Here is a 12,220-nt window from a genome sequence, read left to right as displayed (position 1 = left end):
TGTAGAGCAGTCCACATATAGCGACTACCCAATATCTGCCATCACCTACAACAACTATTCAATATCTACCATCCAACTGGTAGCAGAGCAGTTCACTTATAGCGACTATCCAATGTCTGTCATCCAACCAGTGGTAGAGCAGTCCACCTACAACGACTATCCAATATATACCATCCAACTGGTAGTAGAGCAAGTCCACCTATAGTGACTATCCAATATCTGTCATCCAACTGGTGGTAGAGCCAGCGCCAGCATCTTCCATGGTGCTGTACAATAGCATACAGGTTATAGCAATACAAAGTATACAACAGTTAATACAATACAAGAGCGGATAACAGCTGATGCAGTGAACAAATTAACTACATATTTTACATAGGGGTGGGAGGTATACACACCTAATACACAGCATTGTGAGACAAAAGGGGAAGTGAGACAAAAGGGGAGGAGTGCCCTGGCCAAAAGGCCTTACAGTCTAAACATGTATGGTATAGGACAGTAGGTAAAGGGAAGCTGTGTGTGGAGTGGTAGAAATGGTAGTTAATGGGCAAGGTGTCCTAGGCAGGAGTAGATCAGTCCATTTAAAGTGGCTGTTCAATTTATATTCACACCACATGTATTGACTGTCCAATCTCTACTATCCAGCTGGCAGCAGATCAGCCCACATATACAGCAAGTGTGCTTTACTTAGCAATGAATCAGAAACAAACCAGTCCACATACAGGGACTGTATACTGTAGTTTTTACTGTCCACCTGGTAGCCCTTGTCCAATGGCTGTCTGCTCTCTACCTTTGAAGCATTAATAGATCAGTTCATGTACAGCATCTGACCAACTGGTAGCAGATCATCCCTCATGCAACCACCATGCAATATCTGGTATAGCACCAGTAGTAGATACACCCTGTACAGTAACTCCCTGCTATTTACCTTTGTGTCATTTCAGTAAACCCAGAGCTGTAGGGTTGACAAGGGATGTCATTAAAGCCACTTACCGCTGTGTGCAGAAGGCAAACAGTGAAAAGTTCTGCGTTAGAAACCAAACTATATACTGTTGCCATGGTATCCATCAAAGCTACCTGAATTAAAATGATATAACCTCATTTAACGTAAACCTGAACTTGCGTAAAAAAAAAAATGCTGAATGCCCATGGGGGGCTAGATTACCATTCAAGAAGTATCTTGGTGCTGCTCATTCTCGTCAGGTTCCCCCCCCCCCCCTCCCCGGTCCCTGGTTGTCTTCATATTCAATGGAGTCCTCCAGTCCAGTATGAAAACCAGGAAGCTCCATCTAGCATGGCGCTTGAATCGGAACTGCTAGGCGCAAGTTTCAAACTGCGTGAGCACAGAGAAAGCAACTTCAGAATAGCTCTCCTCCTCTCTGAGGAACTTCCACGAGGTGCAGGAGCTATGGGGAACCGGGGGGGGGGGGGGGGAGAGAGACCAACAACAACAAGCATGGCCAGGATACTTCCTAAGCAGTAATGTAGCCCATCACGGCTTCATGTAAACGTTTAATTGATTGTACCCTGGTTCAGGGGTACTTTAAATACTAGATTTCATTTCACTGAAAAATAGTTTAGCAGTGAAATTTCAAATGTTGAAACTGAGGAATTACATTATTTTTAAAAAAAAAATATATATACTGTGTGTATATATATATATATATATATATATATATATATATATATATATATATATATATATATATATGCTCATTTCTAATTTGATGCCAGTGATACTACAAAAGTGTCACTACAAAAGTATCACTACAAAAAAACACATATATAAGTCGATAAATACTACCTCTACTTACATAACAGATGTATTGTGCTATCAACGTAATGATTCCTGTTAGTTTTATAAAGGAAAAGCAGAAAATCCTATTGTAGGCAGTGGCCATCTTGCCAAGCTAATGCTGACATCATATCCTCCCTGACTCTTTCCCCCCCCCCCCCCTTCTCTTGCTCATTGTATATTCATTAGCTGCCCTCCTCCCAGAGTCTTCAGACACTCCCACTGAGGTGTATACTAGGAACTACACTGTCTTATCCTCCAATCGCTGAGTCACCTCAGCCTTGCTTGTAAACACAAGTGATCAGAGGGTGTTTCAGATAAGAAAGCTAGGAAGGGAAAAAAATGGAAGAGGAGGAATATATTATAGATAAAAAGAACTCCCAGCATTCAACTTTTTGGCACTGTTTGGCACTAGGGCCAGCGCTCCTAAAGTATATGATAACTCCAAACCATAACAGCAGAAAGAGTTTTGCAAGCTGTGAATGCAGGATTAGCATCTTTATCACTTAATACACTCAGACCAGTTCCTGCTGAAAGTTGATTTTTATGGTGACAATACCGCTTTAAAGCACTCCAGTGAGTCTCAGAATTAAAGGTAGGAAGCAAATAGTGGAACAATTTAAGAATAATGTACGTCAACGTAAAATTTAACAGAATTTGGGGATTTTTTTTTCATCTACAGTCTATTATCATTAAAAGATTCTGAGAATCTGGAGGTGTGTATGTACGCAAGGGACAAGGCCAAAAGCCAATATTGGATGGCTCTGGTCTTTAAAGCGAACCCAAACCAAACATTTTTTTAATTAAAAATATTTAGTTGCACCACTCTGACACACAAATATAAATAAACACTCATTCAGGCCTATGAGCATTTCAGTGCATGCTTTTCACCCTTCTCTTTTCATAGCTAGGGTTATACTGGGGGCAGCCATTAGCAATTCCTCCATTGCCTGACACCATCTACTCCACCATTTTGCCGGAAAAATCCCGGCAATTTGAAAGGAAGGGCGGGGTTCCTCCAATGAATGTAAAATATTTTATATTTGTCATCATGCAGCTGAAAAAAGGCTGCTATTTATTATTATAATTTAGAAAATAGATTTTATTTCTGAAATCTTGTATTTTTAATTTGGGTCCACTTTAAGCCTTCAGGTGTCACTGCATTAAAACAGACATAATCCTATAGAAGAAATCAGGGGGCTAAGAACTATTTCTGAAATTACTGTCTGTGAACACAGTTCTTCACTGCATCCACAGTTGTATATCTAAACTTTACCAAGAAAACAAGAAGCCATATACAGACCATGATATAAAAAAAACCAGGGCTGTGGAGTCGGTCCAAAAATCCACCGACTCCGACTCCTCAGTTTAGGATTCCTCCGACTCCTCGACTCCGACTCCCCTAATTTGCATATTACAATTTTGTTGATTAAAAGTATGTAACATGAAATTCGTCTCTTAACTGCCAACGCTTAGGAATTTTACAAGTCAACTGAAGTGAGAAGGATATGTAGACTACTATATTTATTCCCTTTAGACTAAAACTAGTCCTTGGTAAGAGTACTTGTAAAAGGTACAAACCGGAACAAAGAACATCTATCAGGCCCTAGGCAATGTAAGTGTGGGTACATGTAAGAATGATGTGCAGGTACTCTGCAGGGGAATGAGGAGATTGTAAACAGACAACACCTCTGTGTTCAATGTGCACAGCATTCTCAGTGGATTCCCTGCAGCTCTGTGGGGAGTGCATATGTAGAGTATAGTACTACTGTGTAACAAAGTAAACCTGAGACAGATGAAATTAAAGTTTTATACATACCTGGGGCTTCCTCCAGCCGCCTTCAGGATAATCAGTCCCTCGTTGTCCTCCTCCACCACCTGGATCTTCTGCTATGAGTCCAGGTACTTGAGCCAGTCGGGCGTAGTGCGCATGCACACACTCCGCCGCCAGGAGCATACTACACCTGTGCAGCACTATTGCGCAGGTGCAGAATGTTCCTGGCTGTGGAAGCGACATGAGGCCGGACAGCGCTGACTGGCTGAATTACCAGGACTCATAGCAGAAGATCCGGGTGGTGGAGGACAGCGAGGGACTGATTAGCCTGAAGGGGGCTGGAGGAAGCCCCAGGTATGTATAACACTTTACTTTTCATCCGTCTCAGTTACCCTTTAATTTGTAGTCACCAAACCAAATTTTAACAACATATCAAATTATTTGATTTCATGAGCAAAGGGAGTGCATACATTTGCATAAATCAGCATCAGTGCAGAATTATTTCCATCTCATTGACCATCTCTATTAGTGACACAGCTACACATCAGGCTTTATTCTTACAGCATAGATGTTATTTAGTATATATAAGAGATTCCTGTGTACACATCATATATACAGTCACAATCAGATATGTATATCTGACCTTAAAAATACGAGGACTGCTTTATTGAAGCAGCACAAGTAACTAATTTTGGTTTATTTCATTTTTGTGGACTAAGCACAGCTATTACTGTGTATATATACATTATTTTTAAAGACTATTATCTGAGAAATAGAACATTTTATCATATATTCTATTTTAATTACAGTTACAAATTCATTAGGAGTCGGAGTCGGTGCATTTTTTCCCGACTCCGACTCCAGGCACCCAAAATTGCCCGACTCCACGACTCCGACTCCACAACCCTGAAAAAAACACCACAGTCTGGGCCCAAACTCCTTTAGGACAGACTGTGGCAAAGTGACAGCTTGTTCAGGGAATACCTTGATTATTCCAGGAGGATGCCAATGCTGAACTGCATTCTGCACATATTACAACAACATGGGGGTGGTAGCAATCACAAAACATATTTCTCATAGGGCTTATTTACATTGATATATAGACTTTTTTTTCGCATAAGTGGAGTTACTGCCTGAGGTCAAATTGTTGTTTCCCGCAGGAAAGTCTTGGAAAATCGTGATAGCGTATATGAGAAGATTAGCCAATACTTGCAGCTGAAGAATGTCATTGAGAGGTTACAGGTAAGAAGCCTTAGAAGCCTTTGTTGCCAGCATTAATGATAACACCCGCAATCTTACGTTCACTATGACATGCGACCAGAGAGCGATCTCTTTTCTAGATATATGCATATCTATTGATATGGATGGCCATCTTTCTACTGACCTTTACAGAAAGGAAACCGCGACTAATGCCCTGTTACATGCTTCTAGTTTCCATCCATCCCACACTATCAGAGGGATTCCTACTGGCCAATATATGAGAGTGAGACGGAATTGTTCTTCTGATGAAGCATTTTACTCTCAGGCCAAGGCATTACGAGCAAGATTTAAAGGGAAGGTTCAGGGACTAGCTAAAAAAAATAAAAATCCATTTCCACTTACCTCGGGCTTCCTCCAGCCCGTGACAGGCAGGAGGTGCCCTCGGCGCCGCTCCGCAGGCTCCCGGTGGCCGACCCGACCTGGCCAGGTCGGGCCTCTTCTGCGCTCCATGGTGCGTTCCACGCCGGCGCGCTGACGTCATCGGACGTCCTCCAGGCTGTACTGCGCAGGCTCAGTAGTCTGGAACGCACCATGGAGCGCAGAAGAGGCCCGACCTGGCCGCCGGCCTGGCCAGGTCGGGTCGGCCACCGGGAGCCTGCGGAGCGGCGCCGAGGGCACCTCCTGCCTGCCACGGGCTGGAGGAAGCCCCAGGTAAGTGGAAATGGATTTTTATTTTTTTTAGCTAGTCCCTGAACCTTCCCTTTAAAAGTCGAGGCTATTCTGATGTAACGCTGCGACGAGCATTCAACAGGGTCAAGAAAAGGGATCGCTCAAGTCTCCTCGTTCAACGCCCCAACCATAAAATTAAACAACAAGGATCAGATTTGCGTTTTGTGACCAAGTATTGTGCCCAACATTCCAGTTTGAGATATATCCTACAGAAATATTGGTATTTGTTGCAGAATGACCCAGCGATAGGTCACGTGTTCCCAGAACGCCCTATTGTTACTTTTAAAAGGGCGACATCCCTCCGAGACACTTTAGTGCAAAGTCACTTTGGAGGGGTCAACCCCAGACGTCATTGCATCGTTCTAGGATCCTATACCTGCGGCGGCTGTTCGTATTGTCAATTTATCAGGGTGGGAAAGACAGTCACCCTACCTAATGGTAAATCTCACACTCTAAAACATTATGTTAACTGCCAAACCGAGTTAGTGGTCTATTTGCTGCTTTGCCCATGCGGCTCCTTCTATATAGGTAAGACTAAGAGACCTTTATGGAGACGCATTTCCGAGCACATGCAAAATGTCGGAAATGATGAATCCTTAACCCCCATTTCCCGACACGTGAGACAGTGTCCCACGTGTACAGGCAAGAAATTACGTTTTGTAGGACTAGATAGAATCCACGGTACTATACGTGGAGGCAACTTTGACCGCCTTCTTCTGCAAAGAGAAACAAGGTGGATCTTTGAGTTGCAGGCATGTCAGCCTCCAGGTTTGAATGAGGCCTTCAGTTATGCCTCATTCTTGCCCCTCTAAAGAAAATTGAGGGAGTATGACAATTTCATTACACCTGCTGTGAATCCTGTTCCCCCGTCTCCCCCTCCCCCCCCCCCCCCCTTTCTTCCCCTCCTCCTTTTCTCTCCCCATCTCCCCCCCCCCCCCCCCCTTTTTGCTCCCCCTTCTGTCTGTCGGTTGTTGAGCTCATGGTCGCCTCCCCTCGGACACAGTGTTTCAACCTGTAGGGACTTTTTTCTTACCGGTTGATGAGTGCGCAGTTCCGCTTCGCTTATGCTGTGCACTGCTCGCTGGCACCTTATCTTATATAGACGCTTTTGAGCTATATTTATAGATGTCCCTTTATCCCAATTTGTCTTCAATATCTCTTCTTTTTTCTTTTTTATATATAACTACATGTATACATGAATTTCAGGGAGCGCAGTTGAGGGATTACCCCTCTGTCTCACCTGAGTAATGTGCGAATGGGATGAATGTCACTAGTTTGGCTGATCAGAGCCACTGTAGCTCGGAGGTGCAACAATACGGACCCATGTGATGCGAGGGCGAGAGCTTGCTGTCCATCTGCTCGCTCGGGTGGCCCGCACGCATCACTTCCGGTCCGGACGGGCACTTCCGCCTAGCTCCTATTGGCTCTGCAAGCGGATTTATTTCCGCATCGTAGATACACAGGCACGCCTTCTGATGACGCCGTGAGAACGGCGAAACATGTAAGGGCCTTGCCTGTATGAGACGCCGTCTCCTCCCGCGGACCCCCTGCTCACCCTGCTCTACTGCACAACTTTGGGGGACACCACGCAACACTTGACCAGCGCTTTGAGCGCTTCCAGCACACCAGGACTGGCACCTTAGCACGTGTTTGTGCATTCTTTGGACATACCATCACGTCAGTGGATACCTACAGGTACGACACTGACAGCTCCACGCACACCAGCCTGGCAATCAGCGGGTCAACCATCTTGACAGACAGTCTGCCTGCATCCCTGGACACACATGGATCACAGGAGGGTGAGATACGGATGGTACCCATATGGTGATCATGATTGACACATTGTGATGCATGGCTTGAAGCTACGCTTTTTGCTTTTTTATATGCTGCCAGCTTGCTCCTGTCTCTGCTTTGGACCGTGAAGTGCTCTTTCTTGCAGTGTTTATTCTGGATCGCCCCTCAAATAACGATCTAGTGTTGAATAGCTCTTTCACATCCACACGAGCTCATATCATTACCTGGCCAGTGATGTATGTCAGAGGTGTGCATGGGGTCTATGTGAGGAGATGGCCATCTCATAGAGTTTTTTAATCATTATATGATTCTTAGATGGAATTTCAATAAAATTTATATTTTTATAGATTCTTGATATATCTCTATTTCATATTTAGTATAATCACTGATAGCATCTGTGGACCTTTGTCTTCTCCAAATCTGTGTGTGTGTGTCATTTACAATAGAAGGCATCCCGACATCCCTTTAGATGTAAACATTTGTTACATTCACTGTTTTCTATACTGCCTCTGCTGCTCTAAATCTGTCCATCAGTCTTTCTTAACATTTTATTTAATTGCCACAGCTTAGATGAACTTCCTGGAGACATTACAAATGCCATGCTTGGTGATTTCACCACTAGCAACTTTGCTTTTTCAAACAGGGTCTGAAAGGGTTAGACCACTGAAGGGTATCTGAAAAATATACTTTGTCCCCTTCTCTCTGCTCACTGCCTGGGTGGTCTGAAAGCTTGTTCCACTGGAGAAGCCTGTGCAACCTATCCGGCACTTGCAGGAGAACAGGGGCTGTTTCTATTGGCTGCCTCCTCCTGTGAGTCATGAGGACATCCACAGGAAGGCATTCCAAGCTAGTGGAGATAATCGCCAAATGTGCTAGCGAATGCTGTAACCTTGATGAATTGACATTTACTGACATTTGCTGACATGTGTTGAGCACAAGTCGGTAATTTATCTCATTGCTCTGTCATTTCAGCTTTTCATGCGGTAACAGCTTTGATGAATCAACATTTTCTTAAGTGCTCCGTAAAGTCAGTTGTTTTCAGCATTACCAAATGCGGTAATGCTTGATGAATTGAAGCATTTGTCTGCTTATTGAAGAAAAGAATCTAAGTGTGGAATTATGTTTACGTACACTTTCTCAAAAGTAAGTAAATATGATTGCAAACTTATCACGGAGGACCTGATTAACATTAGTCTAGGTCCTCTGCAAAAGTGTATTCCAAATTAGCTTTTCCAGCTGAAATCTGCCTGGAGGGATATGCTCAATGCCAATGCGCTCGTCCATGGATGTGGGGGCTGCCGGTCGACTGGCCGCTGACCCTGTAGCCTACAGAAACATGTAAATGATTCAAATTAATTATAGAAGCACCATTATGTCATTTTCAGTTCAGGTACCCTTTAAGGGTGGATTATGGAAAGGTTTTGGTGTTTCCTATAGTAGGCTCATACTCCTGGGACACCTAGGTGCAGTATCGTTACGTTTAGGGATAATTGTAAGTATATTTGCTGATACTCACAAGGTTGGGCGGCAGATCCCTGCAACCACCATATAGGCTTATGGGGAATAAAACGTCCCCAGTCGGCTTTCCAGGTCTTGCCGGATGCTGGATGGTCGCAGTTTTGGGTAAAACTGTTACCTCCATGGGACTGGAAGTTTTGGGGATGGAGGCTGCCTCTGACACAGGAGACCTGTGTTCAAACCTCGGCTCTTCCTCTTCAGTAAGCCAGCATGTATTCAGTAGGAGACTTTGGGCAAGACTCCCTAACACTACTTCTGGCTATAGAATGCGTCCTAGTGGCTGCAGCTCTGTTCTGTGTCTTGTCTGTGACTATCTCTGATGCAATATATGTCTGTAATCCCTGCTGTCTGTACAGGAATTGGACTCTGGGCCTCTGAATACACAGGTTGACCTGGGCTGCAACTTCTATGTGAATGCTGAAGTGTAAGTATTTACATCATGGCATGCATGAGACCTGCTTGGGGTGTAAAGAAGGTGTCATATCTAAGAGTTCGCTATTCACTGTTCTCAGCAGTCTACAAACGTCTAATCCCGCCCCTGCATCTGTGTAAGGATACAAATTCTTACTGAGCTGTTGCTTTATTTAATTCAGGGATTATTTATACTTTATAAAACAATAAACTCTCATACCTGTTCTGGATGTTCTACCTTCTCTCCTGACTCCTCCATCTGCACTTACCTCCTCTCCTGACTGCTCCTCCCCTGGCTCCTCCCATTCCTTATCTCCTGTCCTGACTGCTCCTCCTCTTCTCCTGGCAGCTCCCTCTCTTCTCTCCTCCTTTCCGGACTGCACTACATCCACTCACCCCTCTCCAGACTGTACCTCCACCTCTTCTGGCTCCTCCATCTGCACTTACCTCCTCTCCTGACTGCTCCTCCTCCTCTACTGGCTCCTCCCTCTGCACTTACCTCCCCTCCTGACTGTGCCTCCACCTCTCCTTGCTCTTATTCTCATGTCCTCCCCTGGCTGCTCCTGCCCTCTCATGTCCTCACCTGGCTGTGTTCTCCACTCACCATTACAGCAAAAAGAACCATAACAGGGCACCGGATACTACAGGCATCCTGCTTAAAGAGACACTGAAGCGGAAAAAAAATGATATAATGATTCGTATGTGTAGTTCAGCTAAGAAATAAAACATTGGCAGCAGAGACATAAGTCTAATATTGTTTCCAGCACAGGAAGAGTTAAGAAACTCCAGTTGTTATCTATGCAAAAGATACATTGAGCTACCACGACTTGAAAGTGGCAGAGAGCTCTGTCTTCTAAAGTTTGTTATGTCAACTGTCAGTCACAATATTTTCTTTCTCTCTTCAGAGAACAGTTCAAAAGTTCACTGGCCTGCTCTGTAAAATCATTTAGAATGCTGAGTAGTGTGTAAACTGCAAATATTAGAGAATGATGCAATGTTATTAAAAAAAACTATATAACTGAAAATAAAAATGTGAGAATATTTTCTTTGCTACTAATGTTCTAGTAATTATCCGCACTACACAACCAATTCATTATATCGTAATTTTTTTTTCATGATGTATTCCATAAAAATATTCCCACACTTCTATCAGTTATGGAGATTCATCTTCAGACAACTCTTTTCCCTCACTTTCCATCAGCCTTATAAGATGACTTAACACTGCTAATTCTGTCCCTGAAAATTGTGTGTGCATTTCTAGAAATCTGTGCTTAGGCCCGGGGTCGGTAACAAGGTGACTTTTTACATTATTTTTTCTTTCTATTTCTCTTCAGACCCGACTCATCCAAAATATTCCTGGCGTTGGGATTTGGATTTTATGCCGAGCTGACATTGGATGAAGCTCTGCGATTCATTGAAAAGAAGAACAAGATGCTGACCCAGTAAGAATGTCTATAGCACTGCCTGAGTGTAATCATCCGCTCAGCTGGCTGCACAGGCAGACAGCTGTTTGACCATTCCTCAAGCCTGTGGGATGCAGGTCTCTGGATAATAGACCTGTCTTTGCTTTGCAAGCTTCAGACCTGCTCTGCTGCTGAGGAATTTGCATGTACTGATTATGCAAATTTCCTGGTCTCCTCCCTTGGAGGCTTGCAGCATAAATACCATGTGATCCCACAATCCTTTGCTGGTCATCATGGTTTGTTACTGTTGAAACACTCCTGGAGTGTCAGCCTTGCTATTGTTTGCTAAAGATTATCTTGGAGTATTCCTGGGGACTGCATTAGGCATCCCTCTAGTACAGTCAGGTTGTATTATTTGTATTGCCTGTTCTGTCTTCTGTTTGTCCTTGCGATTGCACTGTCGCCAGCGGTTGGCGATGGTGAATCGTTTGTTCCAGAATCTGGATCACACTTGCTCTGGCGGAAAGAGCAGTGGATTCTACTAAGCTCTGTTGCTGTACTTGGATCACACTTGCTCTGGCGGAAAGAGCAGTGGATCCCGCTAAGCTCTGTTTCTGTACTTGGATCACACTTGCTCTGGCGGAAAGAGCAGTGGATCCTGCTAGCCTGTTTCGGTACTTGGATCGCACCTGCTCTGGCGGAAAGAGCAGTGGATCCTACTAAGCACTGTTTCTGTACTTGGATCGCACTTGCTCTGGCGGAAGAGCGGTGGATCTTATCTGACCTGTTTCTGTTTGTTTGTCTGTCTGGATCCCACTCGCTCTAGCGGTAGCAGCGGTGGTTCCTTTTGAACTCTGTCTGGGAGTGTAGGCCAGAGCTGCGGTTGCTGCTGGCTGCTCCTTCTCTCTGTCTTGTCTGATACGAACGCTTGCTGTAGGATCGGTGGGGTAACCGTTAAGCAAACGTTCGCGTTCTCTGTTTCGTGTTTGTGTGGCGTTGGGTAGTTAGGGTGGCGTGCTTGTCTCTATTGCGCTTATCGTGCGGGGACCGCACCGTAAACGCGTTCGCTGTTGCGAATGAGTGCGGTGTTCGCGTTTAGCTAGCGTTTGTTATTTTCCTTATCTCCTCATTGTTGTTTGCTGCGCCTTTGCTACTCTCGTGCTCTGTCTTGCTCAGTCTTGTGTCCCTTCTGGTGATCGCCTCTCTCGCGATTGCGTTCCTACTTTGTTTCTGCTGTTGTGTGTTCACCGTCGCGGGTTGGCGACTAGATTGGTGCACACACATACATTCTGTCTCTGTGCTCATTCTCATTGGCAATCGCATCTCTTGCGATTGCGTTCTCACTTGGTTTCCACTGTTGTGTGTTCACCGTCGCTGGTTGACAACGAGGTTGGTGGACATACATACATTCCTTCTCTGTGCTTATTCAGTCTTGTGTCGCTGTTAGCAATCGCCATCTCTTGCGATTGCTTTTCCACCTGGTCTTCACGGTTGTGTGTTCATCGTCACTGGATGGCGACTAGATTGGTGGACACACATACACCCTGTCTCTGTGATCTCTCTCTTTAAGGGCTATCTTGCCCTGCATTGCTTCCCCTC

General features: G+C 44.6%; 1 protein-coding gene across 2 annotated transcripts in view; it reads left to right on the top strand.

Annotated features, from left to right (window-relative positions):
• UXT (ubiquitously expressed prefoldin like chaperone) overlaps positions 1 to 12,220 on the top strand; it is a 50,100-nt gene that overhangs the window by 30,520 nt on the left and 7,360 nt on the right. For both annotated transcript variants that reach the window (XM_068248689.1, XM_068248688.1), the window contains exons 2-4: positions 4,727 to 4,808; positions 9,164 to 9,231; positions 10,553 to 10,660. In XM_068248689.1, coding sequence (XP_068104790.1) covers positions 4,727 to 4,808; positions 9,164 to 9,231; positions 10,553 to 10,660 — 258 coding nt within the window. The remainder of the gene's footprint in view (positions 1 to 4,726; positions 4,809 to 9,163; positions 9,232 to 10,552; positions 10,661 to 12,220) is intronic.

Source organism: Hyperolius riggenbachi, chromosome 8, assembly GCF_040937935.1.
Source record: "Hyperolius riggenbachi isolate aHypRig1 chromosome 8, aHypRig1.pri, whole genome shotgun sequence".
Lineage (NCBI taxonomy): Eukaryota > Metazoa > Chordata > Amphibia > Anura > Hyperoliidae > Hyperolius > Hyperolius riggenbachi.
Note: the sequence above shows the minus strand (reverse complement) of the source record. Positions and strands in the feature narration are given on the sequence as shown.